The following is a 23,781-nucleotide window of genomic DNA, read 5'->3' as shown; positions in this document are numbered from 1 at the left end:
TGTAGGTCTTTTACATGCATTAGCTTGATGATGCTTCATGAAGTAACTCTGCTGCCCTGTTTTGAATATCCAAGAGATGCTACTTCATTGCTTTTGAGGGGAGGGGTAATGCTGATAGACCAAAGGAACTTTAGCTCCTTGTACTACATGTACAGAAAACTCATTGAAACACTGAAGAGACAGACAGTTGCTGGAAACATTGGATTTGGCTGTCAAAGCTTTGAATCATCGGAAGGACCTCACCAAAAGTGTCATCTCCTCACCTCAACGAGGAGAATCACATTGTCCACCCCCATATAAAGCACCTATTTGAGACAGAGCCAAACGGTCTCATCCAGATCAAATGCAATTGTGTGTCTGGGGACAAATCAAATGTAAGGAAGATGTTTTGGGGAAAAATAAGCCCCACATTCATCACTCATGCATGTTCCAGGTAAGCATTCCACATGGCTGGTTCTGTTTCAAAAGAAAAGGGGAATGTGCACTTTAAAAAATTATGTTAGGTTCATTTTGACCCTTCGTTACCCAGGGAAAAACCATTTCAGCTGCTGGTAGTGATTTGGCAAAGAAACAGTGCTATTAAACTTCAAAGGAAACTCGGTTTGGCAAGTGTGGAGGTTTTTACCCAGAAAAAAGCAAACCATATCATTTGATTCATAACAGATTATTACAATATTGAATTTCAACTCCCAGTTGCTTAAAAGAAGGACTTCTCGAAGTTCAGAATTCTTCCAGTCTTCTATAATAGAAGCTTCCATTAGCAAAAATATTAACATTGAAGGTTGAAGGCCTCCTGTGGACATTATCTAAGCCTAGCCTGATTTATCTTTTTTCATTTCCCTAACAGGAGAACTGCAGAATATATTATCTGCAATACCACAGCTTTTGGTAATGTCTTGGAGAAGAACATGGTGGATGTATCTGTGAAGGTGGACAAGGCCACATTGCACAAGGAACTTGAGAAGGCTAAAATGCACAAGGAGCTCAGGTTTAAATATGTGGAGGATCCAACCATCTTGAGAATTGAGCCAGAATGGAGCATTGTCAGGTAATGATGTCATGAGGGAGGATATGCCCTTTACAGGGACAAGTCTCATAATAGGGGTAGTTTACAGATATTTGAAGGAAGGAAGAAAGGCGGGAAGGGAGAGGTGAAGGAAACTAGATAGCTACTAGCTTGTGGGGAACATATTTATCCTATTTATCCCAGATCATCATGAATTCCAGATGAAACCCTTTCACCCAATGACATTAGTTTCATTCGTTAGAATTAGTGGCCCAGAGTAAGCCCTCTAGGAAGCATATGGCAGCCCCTTGCTGATCAGCCCCATGGCTGATCCCACAAAGGCAAAGTATGGAGATGCTCAGCACTTAGATGGGAGACCACCAGAAATCTGAAAGCTGTAGATCAGTCTGGGAAGAAGAAATATACTCTGGAAGAAGGATGTGGGAAGTCACTTCTATGTTGTTGTCAAACCCCCTAAAACAAAAATCTATATAGAGATATAAAGGTGGAGGGATTTTATTTTATTTTTTAAGAAAAAGATTCCAGTCCAGCAAATCTCTAAGTCATATTTAACTGTAGAAACTTTGAGGTGTGGCCAATAGAAATCTTCTTGTTTTCCCCCCAGTGTTTAATTGGGGAAGGGGGGTTGCTTTACGGCAGCTACAAGTTCTTTGAAGAAACTAGTTTCTGGGTGGTTCCTGCACGAGCCATGTGATCATGTAATGCTTCTTGGACTGGCCAGGCACATAGGCGAACCAAGATTTTGTGAAAACGGTGATGCGTGCAGTGACATCCTAAAGCAAACTCTGCCCTTACATATGTGTGTCTTGATATCTGATGCTAGTGTGTAAGTAGCCCGTGATGTCAATCACATCTGATGCCTATGGCCGTGGAACCACATGAAGACATCTGCATTTTTTAAAACCTTTATAAAGCACATCAGGTTGAGTAAATATTTAAAGATATGTAGAGGAACTTCTCAACCATCTTGGAAAGGTTCTGATGTACAAGCCAATCATTCCTCCCATGGATTTCTTTTTCTGGGTGAGAACAGACGCTATCTGAAATTCATTCTGGTAGTATCTGTCCAATTGACAAGATGTAAGATCTAAATATATTCCCTTCAGGATTCTAACTAGGGTTTCTCCTTCTCCTTCTCCTCCTTCTCCTCCTTCTCCTCCTCCTTCTCCTCCTCCTTCTCCTCAGTGTTGTCCATGCAGTTGCTAGGAGTCAATTCTCTGCAGTTTTCATGGTAGTATTTTCAGAAGTGGTTTGCCCTTGTCTTCTTTTTCTTCCTAGGGCTGAGAGAGGGGGACTGGCCCAAAATTACCTAGCCGGCTTTGTCCCTAAGGGAGGGCTAGAATTCATGGATGCCTGGTTTCTAGTCCAGGACCTTCACCACTGGACCAAACTAGCTGTCAATGCATGGACATTTCCCTGCAGTTTTCTAAGCAGCATTTTCAGAAGTGGGTTGCCATTGTCGTCTTCCTCTTCCTCCTCTTCTCCTCCTCTTCCTCCTCCTGTCCTCCTCCTCCTCTTCCTCCTAGGGCTGAGAGAGAGGGACTGGCTCAAGGTCACCCAGCTGGCTTCATGCCCAAGGCAGGACTAGAACTCACAGCCTCCTGGTTTCTAGCCTGTTGCCTTAACCACTATATCAAACTGGCTAATTCCTAGTTAGTGTATTCACACCAGCTGGTGACAACAACTTCAACATACCTGCACATATTTGGAACCTGAAATAAAAACTCACCCTGTCCTTGGAAGGAATATGAATGGAGAAGTCATTTTTTTTCTCTCCCAGTCCATGATATTTTTACAGGTGCTTATCCCCAGGTGTATTCTGTCTCATTATTGTATTAATTTGCATTTAAAAAATACTTCAAGATTTGCATATGCAGGTTTGATCCAATTCGATTTCAAAATACACATTTTAAAATGCATCTTGAGAGTTTTTGAGCAGAGGTGTGAAATTCTGCAAAACAGTTACATTCCAACCCTTGCATATATTAGTAAAAATATACAAGGAGCATTCTGTAAGTAGAAACAGCTTGTAAAACTGCATAAATTAGGAAAGTGTGCATAAAAATGCAGATGAATTGGGGGGGGGGCTTCTAAAAAATAGTGCAAAATGATATAGAGATGGGATGGAATGAAGGTAAGATGGGGAGAAAATGAGAAACAGAGATAAATTGAAATTCACACATCCCTCCATTCCTAATTATATCTCAGAGCTAAAAAAAACTTCATTCCCCCTAGTTTAACAGATTTGGGGATGCATTTATTAAAAAAAAAAAATCTCTAAAGGAGCTTTCAATTGTTAAGAGGACAGATTATGGTGATTATAGTGGAATAAATTCGAGTCTATGCTTTATTTATCTGCTTTAGTAAAAAAAAAAAAAAAAAAAAGTTTTTGTTAGAAAGCAATTGCTTTTCAGGGACAGGATGGCACTAAATTCTCCAATTTGGTAAAGTCTCCAGTGTTCAACAAATTCATTGCCGTATTTATTTTGTATCAGTTAAAAGTTTTGCAGACTTCAGCAAACCCTGAGCATCCTTTTATTATCATGGTTTCAGCTTCCTTCAACTGTCCTTGTAATGTGCTAACTTTATCACATTGCCCCATTCTTTCCCAAGAAATTCAATCAAGTCATCAAAATCCAAGTTTCCTCTAAACCAGTGTTTTCCAGCTTCGGCAACTTCAACATGGGTGGACTTCAAGTCCCTGCTGGCTGGGGAATTCTGGGAGTTGAAGTCCACCCATCTTAAAGTTGCTGAGGTTGGGAAACAGTGCTCTAAACAACCACTCACAGCTGAGTATTGAGTATTTGCACCCCAGCTTTCTTAGCCAGTTGTGCTGCACTGCACCCACACCCCAGTTCCCAACCCATCCTACCTCTGGGCCTCCTGATTCAATTCCAGGCAGCTGGCCTTGAGTGGCCTGGCTTCTTCTCCTCCAGCTTGGCTGACCTGCTGGACTCTTTTCCTAGACCTTGCCTAATGATCAGGTTTGTGTGTGCAAGCGAAACTAAGCAATAGTGAAATTCTTCTGGCCAGTTGCTCCAAACCAGTCAACGTATTTGGTCTATTTTCAATGCTCTGTATGCGCATAGGTCAGATTGAAAACGAATGAATAAATCAATAGTACCGTCACCATTTGGAAGCTGTTGAGATAACTCTACTTCTGCAAACCAGTGGATGAGACTTAACAGTTGACTGATTTTGAACCACTGGCCAGGATTTCACTTTTTCTTTTGTTTCATTTGCAGACACAGATTTCCCCTCTGAATTTGAAGTTGCTAGCTTCACTCTGAGAAGCGTCTGTGAGGATGGGCTGTAAGATTCCTGCTAATTTTGTCTTTTTTTATTCTGCTTGTTTGTCCATCAGTGGAAATACACCTGTTACGGTTTGGGGGACGAACTTGGATCTCATCCAGAACCCTCAGATCCGGGCCAAGTATGGTGGGAAAGAACACATCAATGTGAGTGTGATTTGAAAAAGAGGATACCCAGTGGCTGAAAGAGGGAAATGTGGGGCATCAATTGTCTCAGGGAGTTTTGTGTCTTCTCCTGCCCAATGCCTAGGGGAGTTTTCACTCTCTTTGTGGGGCTTCAAATTACTCATGGTAAGAAGGAGGTCATTTGCTAGCACTGCCCCCTTTTGACTTTACCTACATTGTGTCCATGAGTTGGGGCAAACATCTTCAGCAGGAAGGCTTTTCCAGAGGTCAGCACTGTATGGGACACCTGTATGGAAGGCTGTTGGACTGCAGAAATTTGCTTCCAACTCATAGATGGAGGATGCATGCGTGGAGCTCACTTGCATTCCCACTCTGAATGCTTAAGGAGGTTCCTCTCCAGTATAATTCATTCTTGAGAGATGTGCATCTTAAGCCACCTGCCGGAGAAGCTTCATCTTCTTACTTTCCATCTCCTCCTCCATATTATTCACGCCATGGGAAGTCCATTTCTTACTTGCTTCCAACTCATCCATTACTAAGTTCAGATAGGGCCATTCTAATCATGTCTTATACCCTCAGTTCCAGGGCCATTCCTCCATGGCCAAGTGGCAATATTTTAATTTGGATTTGGCAGGGCAGAATAAATGGGCAGTACTTGGAATGTGAATATGTTATGGAAACAATTGACATATCCATAGACCTTTGACCTTCCTGTTAGAAGTTCATATTTTCTCAACAACCTTAATATTTATTGTCTTTTCACAACTCAAGCTTATGTAATTGACTTATCTGGTCATTGGATCAAGTTATACATTGTGATAAACTATAATTGGCTTGTTTTAACCCTGGTTTGTTGAATAAGCCACAGTGGCCTTACACTAAGACATGCTATGAAATCCTCTGGATAATGGGTGGGCTATAAATATTTATAAAATAACCAAACATGGGTAGCCACTGTTTTTCCACTGTGCAGTTTTCTGCTGTTATTTATTATTATAAATATATATCATTATATGTAAATCTTTATATAATCTTATATAATGATTTATATAATGATAAATCATTACTAAAAATAATGCATTATGTAACGTTTCAATTTTGACCTTTAAATCCTTCCCCTGCTGAAGAAGACCTAACATTTTCAAGCACAGAATTGCAAAAAAATAATGGAAACATACAAACCGTCCTGGGAACATTTGCCCAGACTAGACTGGAGCCAAGGGAAGAATGGCATGTTCCAGTCCATCCACGATGTCACCAGACAATGACCTGTTGCTTCCAGAAGCCAAAGGTTTAGCTCCCAAACTGAAAAAGATTCCTCAGGGGTATCTGCATAGCGGTCAAAAAAGTAAATATGGCCATGAAATTGAAGCCATCACATGGTTGTGGCTGCCATATTGATTTCCCCCTGTGGACACCCCTGTTGTTCTTCACCAGCCATATATATTTGTTTATAGATCACAATGACTGGATTCATATATATTGCACTAAGCCAACCGTAAAGACCACCATATTTTAGCTTGGTATGACAGATGAACCCCACTCTTATATCTTCAGAGAAACAAATTCTATTTTTCCCCCTATTTCAGTCCCTAAAGTTCAGGGTAATCAAATCTTGATCGCTGATCATCTTGGTCCTTGGGTTTGACCTTGCTGCCATGTTCTGTTGTGAATATGTGCCCCAAGGCTCACGCTGGCTCAGTGGTCTCCATTCAGTTCTATGGCTCAAGAAGACAAAACTGTTCAAAAAAGGGATGAGAATCTGGGGTTGAGGTAATGCAATCCTCCAACAGTCATTCCCGTTCCTTCCACAAAAGCAAATTACTTCTGTTCCTGTAGAGCAAACAGAAAGAGGTGGAAGTTAGAAGTTAGAAGATGACTATTATACATGAGTAATACATGAACTATCCTGATAGCTTAAGTATTATTATTATTGTGGTTAAAAGATGGTAAATGATCTATATTGATAGATGAGCTGGTAGGATTATTAATTAGACTATATTAATCTTATTATTATTGTTATGAGTTGATCAATGATTTATACGAAGAACTACTTTGACACTTTAAATATTGTAAGTAAAAGATGAACTGTTATGATGTGAGATAACAATGTTAGGAGCAAAAGAAGAAGAAGAAGAAGAAGAAGAAGAAGAAGAAGAAGAAGAAGAAGAAGAAGAAGAAGAAGAAGAAGAAGAAGAAGAAGAAGAAGAAGAAGAAGAAGAAGAAGAAGAAGAAGAAGAAGAAGAAGAAGAAGAAGAAGAAGAAGAAGAAGAAGAAGAAGAAGAAGAAGAAGAAGAAGAAGAAGAAGAAGAAGAAGAAGAAGAAGAAGATACTTCAATCCAGTGTTGCAAAAATTATTCTCTCTGGAAATCTTTCGAGAATATCCGCTTTCTACCTGGTTCCTCCCTACAGTCTTCTTGGTGGGTTTTCTGCTGTTTTGATTTAAACCCAATTTCCTCTCCCCTGCTTGACAGACAAGGGGTTGCCTGCTGATCTTGTGAACGGCTTAATTCTGTAGAATAGAACTCTTACGTGCCAAGCTGGCACATTGGCAAGAGCCTGGCCCAGCAAGACAACTTTTGATTTAGCTCCACGCAGTTGCTCCGTGGAGGTGGCGCAGAGTTTAACGGAGAACGTTCGGCATATCTCCCCAAGCAAAATGGAAGGGGCAGTGGGAATAGGGGTCTGGGGGAAGGCAGCCCTGCTTCTTTTCCACTGATTAGATGTGCCCCTCAGGAGAAGAGCACTCCAATCTGAATCCTATTCAACTCTATTTTAGCAACCCTAAGGGTCCTGTTAGACAAACAGACTTCCAAACATGAACACAAATTGTGGATGTTTTGTAGGAACATCTGCACAAATCTGAAATGTGCTACTCTGTTCTTATAGTGGGGTTGACATTTCACACCATCCTCTTTCTTTCCAGCATGTTCCTGAGCAGCTAGTACTTAAAAAGCCATCCCAACTTTTTGAAGGCACTGTTGAGCCAGTGTTTAAGCCTGTTCGGGGCCACCATGCTAAGCACAGTTACTAGGGAATAAATTACCCTGAACTGCAAGTTCACACAATGTGCTCAATGGAGTCAGGTCAAGATCTAGTGGCTACATCTTTGCCACATGTAACCTTGGTTCATGCTTATGTAGGACCAATGTTGGAATAACCTAGTTGGAATCCTTCAGTGCATTTACTGGGTTACATGTTTTGCAGTGCCTGTGTGTATGAGAAGTAAGGAAGTGACAGCCTTGTGAGGTAGTCCAGACAAGAAGCACACCCAGAAGTACTGGGCTCGAACTTTATTGTAAGGTTACATTAACAGAATCTTGCAAGTCCGAAAGGACATCTCTCCCCCGTCACTTTACAGCCTAAGAAACTGGGGAGGGTCCTTTCTGAGACATTTGCTATGCCCCCATTCCTTCTGTGGGCTCAGTTACCTCTTATCTGACTATTGCCTAGTCTGCAGCTCTTCCTCCTGTCCCTCAAGGCCATTCCCTCATACCGTTACAGGAAGTCTAAAGACTCCAAAAAGACAATTAAGGAAGTGACATATCCTGAGAGAAAGCCTGTATTGCTGACCTTTATCTTGTCAGGGTGGGGAAAAAGAGAGGAAGGACAGAAACTCTCTCTTCTTCCTATGGGAAGCAGGCTGAAGAGGCAGGCTTAAGTGTGCCAGTCTTCCAATCTGGAGAAAGCACAGCCAAGTCAAGGAAAGGAGCGAAGAGGGAATCTCTTGCTTGCTGTCTCAATTCCATAGTGGTCAGGAGGAGAAAAGGTGCAAGGAGACCAGGATTTCTCCATGGCAAACGGGTGTGACTTCTATGTTGTTGTATGTAGGCTTGCATTCTTGGTGTCACTCAGTTAAGATAAAAAAATATAAAGGTCTCTGGAACCACGCTTCATAATGACGTGATGTTATTCCAAAAGGAAAGTATACAGTATACGTGCAAGCAGGGAATGCAGTGTCTGCTGGGGAGATCACCAAGAAGAGCTCTGAGAAATCTCCAGTGTACCAAGCTAGTACTAATGTATTTCAGGGGCAGTGGGAGAGTCTACTACCACTGTGATAATGAAACTATCGAAGTGGTAGATGGTGTCTTCCTTTTAGGGTAGACTATCAACAGTACCCCCTTCATGGATTGCTGCCTTGTCGTTGCGAAGGGGCTTGCGTAACTCAGTGAAGCCATGAGCTATACCGTGCAGGGCCACCCAAGACGGACAGGTCATGACAGAGAGTTCTGACAAAATGTGGTCCACTGGAGAAGGAAATGGCAACCCACTCCGGTATCCTTGCCAAGAAAACCCCATGGACAATGTTAAAAGGCTAAAAGATAGGACGCCGGAAGATGAGCCCCTCAGGTCGGAAGGTGTCCAATATGCTACTGGGGAAGAGCGGAGGGCAATTCCAAGTAGCTCCAGAAAGAGTGAAGCGGCTGGGCCAAAGCCGAAAGGACGTTCAGCTGTGGATGTATCTGGAAGCGAAAAGAAGGTCCGATGCTGCAAAGAACAATATTGTATAGGTACCTGGAATGTAAGATCTATGAACCAAGGCAAGCTGGATGTGGTCAAACATGAGATGACAAGATTGAACGTCGACATCTTGGGAATCAGCGAACTGAAATGGATGGGAATGGGTGAATTTAATTCGGGTGACCATTATATCTACTACTGTGGGCAAGAAACCCTTAGAAGAAATGGAGTTGCACTCATAGTGAATAAGAGAGTGGGAAAGGCAGTAATGGGGTACAACCTCAAAAACGACAGAATGCTCTCAGTGCGTATCCAAGGCAAACCATTCAATATCACAGTCATCCAAGTCTATGCCCCAACCACTGATGCTGAAGAAGCTGAAGTTGACGGCTTCTATGAAGACCTACAACACCTTCTAGAACTAGCACCAAAAAAAGATGTCCTTTTCATCATAGGGGATTGGAATGCTAAAGTAGGAAGTCAAGGAGTAATCGGAATAACAGGCAAATTTGGCCTTGGAGTACAAAATGAAGCAGGGCAAAGGCTAATAGAGTTCTGTCAAGAGAACAAGCTAGTCATAGCAAACACTCTTTTCCAACAACACAAGAGACGACTCTACACATGGACATCACCAGATGGTCAATACCGAAACCAGATTGATTATATACTTTGCAGCCAAAGATGGAGAAGCTCTATACAGACAGCAAAAACAAGACCAGGAGCTGACTGTGGCTCAGATCATGAGCTTCTTACTGCAAAATTTAGGCTTAAATTGAAGAATGTAGGGAAAACCACTAGACCACTCAGGTATGACTTAGATCATATTCCTTGTGAGTACACAGTGAAGGTGATGAATAGATTTAGAGGATTAGATTTGGTAGACAGAGTGCCTGAAGAACTATGGACGGAGGTCCGTAACATTGTACAGGAGGCAGCAACTAAAACCATCCCAAAGAAAAAGAAATGCAAGAAAGCAAAATGGCTGTCTGATGAGGCTTTACAAATAGCTGTGGAAAGAAGGAATGCGAAAAGCAAGGGTGAAAGGGAAAGATATAAGCAACTGAATGCAGATTTCCAGAGAATAGCCAGGAGAGATAAGAAGCCCTTCTTAAATGAACAGTGCAAAGAAATCGAGGAAAACAATAGAATGGGGAAGACTAGAGATCTCTACAAGAAAATTGGAGATATGAAAGGAACGTTTAGTGCAAAGATGGGCATGATAAAGGACAAAAAAGGCAGGGACCTAACAGAAGCAGAAGAGATTAAGAAGAGGTGGCAAGAATACACAGAAGAACTATACAAGAAAGATCTTAATGTCCCTGATGTCCACGCTGGTGTGATCACTGACCTTGAGCCAGACATCCTAGAGAGTGAAGTCAAGTGGGCCTTAGGAAGCATTGCTAACAACAAAGCTAGTGGAGATGACAGTATTCCAGCTGAGTTATTTAAAATACTAAAAGATGATGGTGTTAAAGTGCTGCACTCAATATGCCAGCAAGTTTGGAAAACGCAACAGTGGCCACGGGATTGGAAAAGGTCAGTTTATGTTCCAATTCCAAAGAAGGGCAACGCCAAAGAATGCTCAGACTATCGCACAATTGCACTCATTTCACATGCTAGCAAGGTTATGCTCAAAATCCTACAAGCTAGGCTTCAGCAATACATGAACCGAGAACTACTGGATGTACAAGCTGGGTTTCGAAGAGGCAGAGGAACTAGAGATCAAATCGCCAACATTCGCTGGATCATGGAGAAAGCACGAGAGTTCCAGAAAAATATCTACTTCTGCTTCATTGACTATGCAAAAGCCTTTGATTGTGTCGATCACAACAAACTGTGGCAAATTCTTAAAGAGATGGGAGTACCAGACCACCTTACCTGTCTCCTGAGAAATCTGTATGCAGGCCAAGAAGCAACAGTCAGAACCGGTCATGGAACAACCGATTGGTTCAAAATAGGGAAAGGAGTACGACAAGGCTGTATACTGTCACCCTGCTTATTTAACCTATATGCAGAGTACATCATGAGAAATGCCAGGCTGGAAGAATCACAAGCCGGAATTAAGATTGCAGGGAGAATCATCAACAACCTCAGATATGCGGACAATACCACCCTAATGGCAGAAAGTGAAGAAGAACTAAAGAGCCTCTTGATGAGGGTGAAAGAGGAGAGTGCAAAAGCTGGCTTGAAACTCAACATTAAAAAAACTAAGATCATGGCATCTGGACCCATCAATTCCTGGCAAATAGAAGGGGTAGAAATGGAAGCAGTAACAGACTTCATTTATTTGGGCTCCAAGATCACTGCAGATGGAGACTGCAGCCATGAAATTAAAAGACGCTTGCTCCTTGGGAGGAAAGCTATGGCAAGCCTAGATAGCATATTAAAAAGCAGAGACGTCACCTTGCCGACAAAGATCCGCATAGTCAAAGCTATGGTTTTTCCAGTAGTAATGTATGGCTGTGAGAGCTGGACCATAAAAAAGGCCGAGCGCCGAAGAATTGATGCCTTTGAACTGTGGTGCTAGAGAAGACTCTTGAGAGTCCCCTGGACTGCTAGGAGGTCAAACCAGTCAATCTTAAAGGAAATCAACCCTGATTACTCATTGGAAGGATCGATAATGAAGCTCAAGCTCAGATACTTTGGTCACCTAATGCGAAGAGAGATCTCTTTGGAGAAGACCCTGATGCTGGGAAAGATTGAAGGCAAAAGGAGAAGAGGACGGCAGAGGATGAGATGGTTAGATAGCATCACTGAAGCAATGAGCATGAAACTGAGCAAACTCAGGGAGGCAGTGAAGGACAGGAAGGCCTGGCGCAATATGGTTCATGGGGTCACGAAGAGTCGGACACGACTTAACGACTAAACAACAACAAAATCAACAGTAAAGGAACCAGTTGTCAAGAAATACACTGCAGACTAGTACTTGGGAGAGTGGTGTGAAGGCCTTGGAAGAGATCTTCAGATGCTGTGATGTGTCTATACCTACAAAGATCAGAATCGTGCAAGCCGTGGTATTCCTTGTCACACTCTTTGGAAATGAATGTTGGACCTTGAAGAAGCAGGATAGGAAGAGTATTGACACTTTTTAAATAAGAACTTTATTATATTATATTATATTATATTATATTATATTATATTATATTATATTATATTATATTATTTACAAAGTACAGTTAAAAACAGAACAGAGAAAACAGTAAAGATAGAAAATAGAACTAAAAGAAAAAAGACAAAAACTAAAATAGTGAAGATAGAAAGATAGAACGGAAAATGACTTCCGACTATCTTCCATACAGATATAAATACAAATTAGAAAAAAGTTAATCTTTTACCAAAGATTAATTAATCCAAATTCTCATTATTTCTATCAACACAAACCACCTAATTATTAAGACCCACAATCAAAACTTGCATTTTTTTCCACACAAGCATGTAATCAAAGGAAGAGTATTGACACTTTTGAGCTTTGGAGACTCTTGAGAACTCCATGGATAGCCAAGAAAAGAGACAAATGGATCATCAAACACGTCAACCCAGAGTTCTCACTCAAGGCAGAAATGACCATGCTCAAATGATCCTACTTCAGACACATTACACAAAGATCTTCCTTGTTTTCAACCGGGTTGTGTTCACACAAATGCTTAACCTTCTTGCTGAGTGGAACCATTTTCTGAACCATTAACTGGGTTTGTACTGTCACTCATCCAGCTGAACCACACACACATAATTAACCTAAGATCTTTGCTTGACCTGTCGAAATGTGTTGTGTGAACTCTGCTCTTGAACTGCTACCAAGATCCCTCCTAAAGTGAATTTTGTAATGAATATCAGGGGTGGGAGAGTCCTCTTTAAGGGGGCTCCTTCTTAACTGGGGAATTTCAAAGGGAAACCAGTTTTCCTTTTTGGCTAGGTTATCAATAGGATTTACTGAATGTGAACACACAGATGAAGCTTACAATGGATTTCAAGGAAATAAAAGAACTTTGATAAAACTGTCTCCTACATCAGTGGGGAATGACAAAGCAATTCAGCTGGACGTCATCAAGTGATATATTTTTAGAATTTAGACGGTGCTTACGATGAGAGATACACACTGTGAGGATTATTCTGAGTTGTTGACATCCACATGGGCGAAGTAGATTTTGGTGCAATTCAAGTTTTCCTTTAGCCTCAAGCTGAAATGAAAGCAGTAAGAACACTAAGCCTAGGAACATGGTCTCCTAGTAATATCAACCATGGGAAAATATTCCAGGATAGTCCAGCCGACCAGGGAACAGAGGTATGTGAGTTTTAAATTGGATCTCTCTGGAATCTGACATGCCCCATTTCGAAGCCACAACACCTGTTCCAAGTGCCTCGATCATTTTGGAAGTGGGATGAACTCAGAACAGTCCTCTTTCAAGTTTGAAATGCTCTGAGCTGAAGCCCCTTCCAGAATGGTTGAAATAATCCATTTCATGCTCAGGAGAGCTGTTTTGAAATTTGCCGTCAAAACAAGACATTACAACCTTGGGACAGACACGTAATCTGAAAACTGATTCAAATTCCATATGTTTTGTTGTCCCTACAAGAAGGTATCTTGGTTATAATTAATTTTAACCTGATTCAAGGCACAAGGCGTGGGGTTTTTTTGTTTGTTGTTTGCAGTTGTTACTGGAATTTTCAAGTAAACAGTGTGTCTGATGTGTCCCATAATAAAGCAATTAAACAAAGTCAGTTTCTTTGCCACCAAAAGGCATGAATGGGAACATGAGAAGACTTATCAAGCTTGAGTTAGTCAGATCATAAACAACTTGCATTCTTCAAAGAAAGACCTACTGAATTCCATGGGCTTACTCCAAGGAAAGCCAGGTATTCAATAACAGTCCAAAAATTCCCTTTGAATATCTGTGCAGATTTGGGAATGGTTCCCCTTCTCTGCAGGGCCAATTGTAGATACGGCTGCAGTAGATTTGTGTTTCCTAATGTTGGAGGCCACGATGAATCGGATTGCTCTTCAACCTTCCTTGCTCTCTTATTTCAGGTCTGCGAAGTTCAGAATGAGACCGAAATGGTCTGCCAAGCTCCAGCATTAACCGTTGACCCTAATAACCAGTCTGATCTCACGGAACGGCCAGATGAGTTTGGCTTCATCTTGGACAACGTCTACTCCTTGCTGATCCTCAATAAGACCAACTTCACCTATTATCCAAACCCTGTCTTTGAGGCTTTCAGTCCCCCCGGGATTTTGGAACTGAAACCAGGAACCCCTGTGATATTGAAGGTACGGAGGCAGGATGATGCAATGTGCAAATTCTTTCCAAATTTTTCACAGCAAGCAAATTCTGGCCGAGCAGGTAGGGGAGGGAAAAAAAAGGAAATTCAGGGGAATTTGCTTCTCCCCATCTTTTATTTATTTATTTAAATGTATTGGCCACCCAACTTCAGTGGGCTCAGTGGGGTACTAATAGACGTTTATTGAACCAGGAGTGATTCTATATGTCTCTTTTCAACAGGAAATGCTATTCCTTGCTGGAATATCTGACGCATTGTCTGTTCTAAGCTGCCATTCCAAAGTTTATATTGGGGGGAGGCATAGGAAACTACCCCTTTCTTCCAATTTCCTTTGACTCCTGGATACAGCACTTCCACCCCTCTGGTTTCTCTTGGCCTAGGGGAAGAACCTAACCCCACCGGTAGCAGGAGGAAATGCAAAGCTGAATTACACAGTGCTGATTGGGGAGAAGCCCTGCGTGGTCACCGTCTCAGATGTGCAACTGTTGTGTGAATCCCCAAATCTTACAGGACGACATAAAGTCACGGTAAGGAATAGCGCTTGCGTGCCGTGGGGCAAAAGCTATTTGCTTCCTGAAAAAAGCATTCCTGCCTTGCAACCCTGAGTGCAGTATTCCAATGCAAAGAGAACAAATTTACATTATTCCTCTTTTTTGCATAATTGATCATTCTACCCGTCCTCACTTATTCCTGTGTTGCTAGTAATGGGAAGAGCCCCACTTCAATCATCAGTCCTCTGGATTCTGAGATTTCAGCTGTGAGTTTCCCACGTCCTTTCCATAACCCCTTAGAACCCCGAGATCTAGCGACTTCATCTTTCCCAAGGAGAAGAGAGTGCTAGGGAAATGTGTCTTGTGCTTAGCAAGTTAGCTTAGCACCTTGCTGTCCCCACAGGCTCGTGTAGGAGGCATGGAATTCTCCCCAGGCATGGTGAACATCTCCTCCGACAGCCCGCTCAGCCTGCCTGCAATTGTCAGCATTGCTGTGGCTGGGGGACTCCTCATCATTTTCATCGTGGCCGTCCTGATTGCCTACAAGCGAAAGTCTCGGGAAAGTGATCTCACTCTGAAGAGGCTGCAGATGCAGATGGACAATCTGGAATCTAGGGTGGCTTTGGAGTGCAAAGAAGGTACTACAAGCCAAAGGGATTACCAAGGCTTTGGATGAATTGCTATCAGCTTTGGGAGGGAGTCCAGACAGGAAGCTCGCCCAGATGAACTAATTCTACTTTATTGTAAGGCTACATTAACAGAATCTTGCAAGTCTGAAAGGCCATCTCCCCCTACCCCGCTCACCTTTATAGACCAAGAAACTAGGGAGGGTCCCTTCTGAGACACTTGCCATGTCCCATTCCTTCTGCAGGCTAATCTGCCTCTTATCCAACTGTTGCCCTGTCTTTAGCTCTTCCCCATCTCCCAAGGTCGTTCCCTTACACCACTGCAATTGCTCAGTTATTGGGGAAGTGAGGATGGAGGCAGACATGCCTATGGAAAAATAGGAGACCAGGAAGTGTTGAATGGATTGGGTTAGGATGAAAGGTCTTGAAAATGACACTGACTAGAAGACTTGAGACCTCTGTTTTTCCTGGGGCTGAAGTAGGAGTTATGTGTTTGAGAATCTAGCAGGTGGGAAATGGAAGAGATCTATAGGTGAAGAAGCAAGAGGTTAGGAAATAGCTTCATATTAGCTGCATCCTCACAATACACTTAACTAGGACAAGACAAGATCTAGTAGATGCAGTCAAGTAACTTGCTATAGTTCTCACTAGGGTTAGGTTTTCTTTCAGGTGAGTGTGTTTGCAAACCAGTCTGGTTTTATTTTGTTTTTATGGTTTGCAGTAGAAAACTGCAAAACCTAGAACCCAGAAAATAGGTTCATTCAGGAACTAGGTTAAGTATGCTGTGTGAATGCAACCAGTGAGTTGTTGAAGTTGGATAATTCTGGCCAGAACTCCATACAATGCACTATCTTGGATCTTCTACCTGCATTTAAAATATTTTCTCTTGAATGGTTCAACCTCTTTTTTTAAACCATCCCTTCCCCCCAATCACAGCTTTTGCAGAGCTGCAGACAGATATCCATGAGTTGACAAGTGATTTGGATGGAGCAGGAATACCATTTCTGGACTACCGGACATATACAATGAGAGTCCTTTTTCCTGGCATTGAAGATCATCCAGTACTAAGGGATCTGGAGGTAAGAACTTGGGATGGAAGGGAAATTGATGCATGGAAGGCCTTAAAAACCAGCCAGCCAGCCAGCCAGCCAGCCAGCCAGCCAGCCAGGGAGGGAGGGAGGGAGGGAGGGAGGGAGGGAGGAAGGAAGGAAGGAAGGAAGGAAGGAAGGAAGGAAGGAAGGAAGGAAGGAAGGAAGGAAGGAAGGAAGGAAGGAAGGTTGGTTGGTTGGTTGGTTGGTTTGGGTTGAACCTTCAGATGGACATATTCAACTGTCCATGTCAAGGCTATAAGGACACTGGAGAATGCTTGAAAATGCTTGGCAAATTTTAGAATGAACTTTATACTTACAACAAAAAAACTCAAAATGCCCACATTAAGTAAAAAGGTACGCAGATAGGCATATGTTGAAGAAATGCGGACAAAAATTCACACTGATTTTTGTATTAATTTTAGTGATAATTTTCTTTTTTTTTTTTCCAACTGAGTGAAACTAAGAAATGAAGGAAAATCAGATTTGTCGGTGCCTAGAAAAATGTTTCTTTAAAACTCCATGGACTTCTAACAAATTGCTAAGTAGAACCTCTTCTTATGTGGTAGTGCAGAATTTGTATGCTCTTTCCATAATCTTAAAAAGATAAATTTTATGAGAGAAGAACTCTTACTGTTTTAATAAGACTTTGCACAGCTTTGAAGATTTGAAGATTGGACTCCCCTTTCAAAGCAAGTTGCCATGGCAGTTTGACCCTTCAGATCAAATCTGAATGGGTCTGGAGATTCAGTGAAATTTTGCACATCTTATCAAAATGAACCTTTCAATCAGATAAAATATGGGAAATTTAAGGAATAAAACGGGTATCTGCCACTTCAGAAGTCCAGCCCTTGACATACAAAATGAAAAACTTCTGGAGTAGAGCTCCTGGATTGTGTAAGAGCTGATTCCCAGATTAATAAAGGGTTGGAGACTTTGTTTAAAGTTAACTGCAAACTCCCCTGTTATCAGTGAAGAGACCTTCCTCTTCACCAAAACATAGCAAAGTGGTTAGAAAGAAAATCAGAAAATCTAGACCTTCACATACACTGGAATATATTGGTTCTAAACTGATAACACAACCAGTGACATGGTGGATAGACTCAATTATAGTGGCAATGAGTGCACCTAAGGACCAAGTTGGGGGCTGATTATCCTGGAGGAGGACTTTCTAAGAGTTGACACTGACTTGATGGTACGTAATCAAATTAGCAAATGAAATTCAGCTGCTGAAATTCTTGTAAACCTGTCCCTCCACCTTAATAAATCTTGCTAAAGAGAACCATTTTCAGTTTTAGACAGCAGTTGAAGAACCTGGCAACGTGCCCCATGATTTATTTTGCAGAACCCCTGACCTGCCATACATTACACGATGCCTAGTGCAACAGACATTGCGTATATGTTTTGTATATATATCCTTGGTGTGTATGTTTGGGAAGTATAAATTAAGTGGGTTTGCATAAACATCCTGGGGCTTGAAATCCAACATCCTTGAGGAGTCCTGGCTAGGAGAAGAGACTTCTAGTAGAAACTTTCATGGGATACGTAGTTTTGGATCCTCTCTATTTTGGACAGGTTCCTGGATATCGGCAAGAACGAGTAGAGAAAGGCCTCAAGCTTTTTGCCCAGCTCATCAACAACAAGGCCTTCCTTCTCTCCTTCATCCGCACCCTGGAGTCTCAGCGCAGCTTTTCCATGCGAGACCGTGGCAACGTGGCGTCCCTCATTATGACCGTGCTGCAGAGCAAGCTAGAGTACGCCACTGATGTCCTCAAGCAACTCCTTGCCGACCTCATCGACAAGAACCTGGAAAGCAAAAATCACCCCAAGTTATTACTTCGGAGGTAAGCATTACAGGGGGTCCCACTACCCTGGGCTGCGTGTCTTTCTGCAGCCTGGAGCCACCATGGATGATGAATGGTCCAGAAAATAGCTGAGTCTTGGATCAAAAGATTGAGACCTTTTCAGACTTGTCCTATGTGAAGATTGATTGGAGCAACATGAAGTAACCATGAAGAACTCCTACAGTGGTCTGGATAGTTGAGGGCGGCCTATGTTTCCCAGAGTTCCCTTCTGAAGCCCCAGAAGACACCTGCAGCAGGCTGGGCTAAAGCTTTGGCAGAATTTGAAAAGATGAAATGGGTACATTCAGCCTCTTAACCTTGCACAAAATGGGGAAAGAAAAAAGCCAGATTTTGCTGGAGTTTGAGGTTTTCAGGGGCGCGTAACACACCCATTGTGACCCACATCTTTCTAAGTACCCTGAAAAAACCCTAAAATCTGAAAATTTCAGCCTGCTCTCTGGGGAGCTTTTTTTGTTGGGGGGCTCAGCAGATTACAAGTCAAGGGCTGTGGGGGCCCAGAATTCTAATAACAACAGTTTGCTGAGAGGAATGGCTGGGCAAATATGTGAGTGAGGGTGGAAAATGATGTGCAGAAAAAGAAGTAATTGTGTGATCCACCTCAGTAATTTTTCTATAGACAATTATCCTTAGCAGATAATCCATAAATAACCATTCATTCTCATTGTCTCCCAACTTAAGGTTACTGAGGGCCTCTATCTTGACTTTTTTGACCCTCTAAGAGATACCTCTGCTGCTGAATCCAGTTTAACTTAGTGTTTTCTTGTACCAGGGTTTGAGATGAGTTCTCTTATCCTTCTTCACGAAAATAAGAATGGATTTCTGTACTTGCCATGGTGGGCAAATCCACTGCCTTCCAAACTCCTGATCCTGATCGACCAGAGGTCCTACCTTTAGACTCCTTGATCCAATCATGGCTAATCTAATCTGGCTTTTAAATGACTGCTTAAATGATTTACTTTGCCCTGGACTTTGGATGAGTTTTGCATTTTGATAATATGTTTATTGTTGCATTTTGCAAGCCACCTGGCATTTTCACAGATTGGGGGTGGCCTATGGATCCCATAGATAAATCAAGCAAGCAAGCCAGGATAGGTACATGATGGGATCCCATCACTAATGTCCATGGTGGAGATGAGCAACCACATGTGCACCATGACATTGAGATGCAAAGCTAGCAGCTTAGATACAGGTAGTCCTTGACTTACAACCATTTGTTTAATGACCGTGCGAGGTTATGACAGCACTGAAAAAAGTGACTTAAGACCGGTCCTTGCACTTATGAGTGTAGCAGCATCCCCGCAGTCACATGATCAAAATTTGGGTACTTGGCAACCAGCATGTATCTATGACAGCCGCAGCATCCTGGGTCACATGATCACCATTGGTGACCTTCCCGGGGAGCTTTCGACAAGCAAAATCAATGGGGGAAGCCAGATTCACTTAATTACCGTGTGATTCGCTTAATGACTGTGGCAAAAAAGGTGGTAAAATCGGGCATGACTCAACAACTACATCGCTTAGCAACAGAGGTTCCTGTCCCAATTATGGTTGTAAGTCAAGGACTACTTGTAATCGCATCAGGATGTAAAGTCAGAGTCATGACATGATTCTAGCCATCATCCCCACAGGTGATGTCATTGTGACATAATCTCAGTTTGCAGACCTCTACACCTCCAGTGAGAACACAGACCGTTCCTTCAAGCACCCAGCAGAAATACTTAGCAGTTCCTGCCTTGAAAAAGCCATTTCCTTGCCCGTCCACACAATGCCATAGGTTCAGGGGTGTGTCAGAATTGATTCCCATTGCAAGCCTGGCTCATCTACCAACCCGGGGGGGTGGGGAGTGTGTGTGTGGGGGGGAATCATCTCTTGTAAGTACTGAATCTGTGCCATCATATGAAACACTCTTTTGATTTCTCTGGTTTCGTGATTTTCACGTTTTTAGGTCACTCTGTGTCCTTGGAATTTTCTTTTTCATACTGCCCTTTCTGATGCCAATTTGTGCCCATTTATTCCTTTACGCTGAGATGGAGTGATGAGGCTCAAAGCTTATGCCCTGATGCATTGTTGGTTTTTAAGGCAGTTGGATATTTTTTTTAATCTTGGCTTCCACTTAAAAGCACATTTGCTCTTGTTCTGTCGGTGCAAGCAATTTCCTTTCATCAGATGTGTGGCGCACGTGAGGAACCACGGGCCATTGAAACACAACGTCTTGCACAAAATGGTCCGAGCTTTAGGAGTGGGGATGCGGATCTAAAAGCATTTATTTTTAAAAGCAGGGGACAACCTCAGAATGTAGATCAAAATCATCTTGGGGAGAGCAAGGGCAGCGCGTATCCCCCCTTCTCTCAGTTCTCTTTTAAGTTTGATGCGAGAACATTTGTTTTCCAAATAATTTCAGTGAATGACAGGAAATGTTCATGAGCGTAATGAAGGATTTATTTTATTTTATTTTTCTGCATTTCTTTAACTATAAAGTAGCAAGAATATCCTCTCTTTTCCCGTACAATCTTCTGTTAGGTAGCTTGTAGCCTTTCCTGGCCTCCCATTCTTCCCTTAAGTATGTTGGTTTTCTGCAAGCCAATGCCAGGTTTTTTCAGAGTATCTTCCCCTGATTTGATCTGATGTTGCATTCTTTTATTTTCTTTCTATCCTTGTTGTATTGTTGTACTTTTATTTTGGTTTGGAGCTTGCTACGTATTTCTGTGTGAGCTGCTGATAATTATTTTTGATTTTGGTGGTACTCAGATGGATGGATGGATGGATGGATGGATGGATGGATGGATGGATGGATGGATGGACAAATGAACGAACCAACGAATGAACGAATGAACGAACGAATGAATGAATGAATGAATGAATGAATGAATGAATGAATCCCCTGGCAAGGTAACAGGAGGAATCTATTAGTGATTTCCCCCCTGCCCTCTCTCTTTCCATTTCATTCTAGGACTGAATCTGTGGCTGAGAAGATGCTAACCAACTGGTTCACGTTTCTTCTTTATAAATTTCTCAAGGTAAGAGAACCCGTTTTGATGCTTCCCTTTTGCTTGTTCAAAGACGGAATCCAAATAGAGGTTGTGGGATCTATCCTTTTATGATCTGCATGCTGTTGTTTAATGGTGTTGGTTTATTGTGTGCATTATTTATTATTTTTTATTTAGCATGTGCATTATTATCCCCACCCCCACCCCCGTCATCTCAAATGTTTTTAGGATTTATGTACAGGGTTGGTTTGTTATACTTGATTTTTAGTGGATTATTTATTTTAATTATTTATGGGGTGTTTTTAATTGTTGATGGGGTTTTTGATTTTCACCGTGAGCCGCCCAGGGTCACCCGTTGGGGGAGATGGGTGGCGTACAAATTTAATAACAAATAAATAAATAAAAAATAAAATTATTTTAGACACATGTGGGATCTACAAAGGTGTTGGATCTACAGGTCCCAAGTCAACGTGGCAGAAAAGGGAAGTTGCCTTTCAATTCCTCTGGAGGGCCCAATGTTGGGCAAAGTTGCTCTAGTATTTTGAGGGGCAATGCATGCTATGAGAGCCAGTTTGATGTAGTGGTTAAGGTACCAGGCTAGAAATCAGGAGACTGTCAGTGATAGCCCTACGTTGGGCACAAAGCCAGCTGGGTGACCTTGGGCCAGTCCGTCTCTCTCAGCCCTGGGAAGAAGAAGAAGAAGACCAGTGCAAACCACGTAAGAAAATGCTGCCTAGAAAACTGCAGGAACTTGATGAATTGACAGCCAACTTGATCTAGTGGTGAAGGTGCTGGACTACAAACCAGGAGACTGTGAGTTCTAGTCCTGTCTGAGGCACAAAGCCATCTTGGTGACCTTGGGCCAGTCCCTCTCTCTCAGCCCTGAGGGAGAGGGAGAATGAGGAGGAGGAGGAGGAGGAGAGGAGGAGGGGGAGGACCACCACCACCACCACCAGCAGCAGCAGCGCAAAGCACTTAAGAAAATGCTGCCTAGAAAACTGCAGGGACCTGTCCATGTAAAGACAGCCAGTTTGCTCTAATGGTGAAGGTGCTGGACTAGAAACCAGGAGGCCATGAGTTCTAGTCCTGCCTGGGACACAAAGCCAGCTGGGTGACCTTGGGCCAGTCCCTCTCTCAGCCCTGGGAGGAAGAAGAAGAAGACCAGTGCAAACCACGTAAGAAAATGCTGCCTAGAAAACTGCAGGGACTTGATGAATTGACACCCAGTTTGGTCTAGTGGTGAAGGTGCTGGACTGCAAAGCAGGAGACTGTGAGTTCTAGTCCTGCCTGAGGCACAAAGCCATCTGGGTGGCCTTGGGCCAGTCCCTCTCTCTCAGCCCTAGGAAGGAGGCAATGGGGCAAACCACTTCTGAAATCTTGCCAAGAAGACTGCAGAGGCTTGTCCAGGCAGTCTCCCGGAGTCAACACTGACTCGAAGGCACCAAAAAACCAAACCGAATCAAAAAAAGCTTCCTATGAAGATGCAGGGGCTGGAGAAAAATGCAGATGCTTGTCCAGTTCTTGCAGCTTAGTGGTCTCAATCTCAATCCAGTTTAAGATTTCCGTAACGGATGGCTTATACACAGTTACGCTGTCCTGTGATGCCCCAGTGCTTAGCATGAATTCCAGTGTGCCTTCCATGGCGACAGATAATCAGGGAGCACCACATCTCTAGAGCTGAAAGCCTTGAGCGTCTACGTAGCCCTTCTCCTGCCTCCAGTGACCTGCTTGCAGCCAGGAAAAGTTTCAGAGGACCCGGGAAGGTCAATCCGCGGTTCCAGCTATCAGATTCCCATTTCCAGCTGAAAGTGGGGGATAGAAGGAGGTGAGCCACCGAAAGCTTTGCTCTCATAATCGGCTATTTTCTTTCCCCCACTCACCTTCTTGTCTTCCTGCCTCTTTTCCGAAAAGGCAGTCCGATAAGCCGCACGCAAGCAATATGTTGCCGGGAGATAAGCTAATTAAGTGGCAAGCAGATGCTGGAGGAAAAGAAAGGGTCCCCTTTTGCTTCTGACCAGGGACAAAATTGAAATGATGCTGACGGATCGGGGACGAGAGCCAGAACGGCAGAGGAGGACGATGGCCATAGGGGACAATAACAGAAAACGGGGGAATCCGTTGGTTCAGGCTGCAGCCTGAGCACTCTGCAGGTCTCTGAGTTTCTGCTGGAAACCCAGCCAGTTTCCAGCAGAGTTTTTCTTTCTTTCTTTTTCCCCTCTTTTTCTCGGTCCCCTTCTTGGGCTGTCTTCCCTGGATTGAATGAGAGGTTGTAAACTGCAAGGATTTACTTAGAGAGCAGGGGTTCAGTTCCCTTGTGATCTGTTTTGCATAGAAGATCAGGATGATGAAGCTTTTGGGGGGCATTGCCCCCCCCCCAGGATCTCTGCAAAAGAGGTCAGTGGCCAAATTGCAAAAGTCAGAGCGGTTGGCAGCAGGAGTGTCTGCAGAGGTCCTCAAAGTCAAGATGGTGGCCATTACTGCGAGCAAAGCCTGTCCTTTTTTTTTTTACATGCGATGAC

General features: G+C 42.8%; 1 protein-coding gene across 1 annotated transcript in view; it reads left to right on the top strand.

Annotated features, from left to right (window-relative positions):
- PLXNA4 (plexin A4) overlaps window positions 1-23,781 on the top strand; it is a 529,822-nt gene that overhangs the window by 442,604 nt on the left and 63,437 nt on the right. Inside the window, exons 16-23 of the mRNA XM_088141425.1 lie at window positions 848-1,048; window positions 4,392-4,485; window positions 13,955-14,194; window positions 14,586-14,732; window positions 15,100-15,334; window positions 16,259-16,401; window positions 17,986-18,254; window positions 21,226-21,292. Coding sequence (XP_087997551.1) covers window positions 848-1,048; window positions 4,392-4,485; window positions 13,955-14,194; window positions 14,586-14,732; window positions 15,100-15,334; window positions 16,259-16,401; window positions 17,986-18,254; window positions 21,226-21,292 — 1,396 coding nt within the window. The remainder of the gene's footprint in view (window positions 1-847; window positions 1,049-4,391; window positions 4,486-13,954; window positions 14,195-14,585; window positions 14,733-15,099; window positions 15,335-16,258; window positions 16,402-17,985; window positions 18,255-21,225; window positions 21,293-23,781) is intronic.

This window comes from Python bivittatus, unplaced genomic scaffold (assembly GCF_059951505.1).
Source record: "Python bivittatus isolate LINGU-HERP-01145 unplaced genomic scaffold, Pbiv_v1 ctg000330_np1212, whole genome shotgun sequence".
In the NCBI taxonomy this organism is placed as follows: domain Eukaryota; kingdom Metazoa; phylum Chordata; class Lepidosauria; order Squamata; family Pythonidae; genus Python; species Python bivittatus.
Note: the sequence above shows the minus strand (reverse complement) of the source record. Positions and strands in the feature narration are given on the sequence as shown.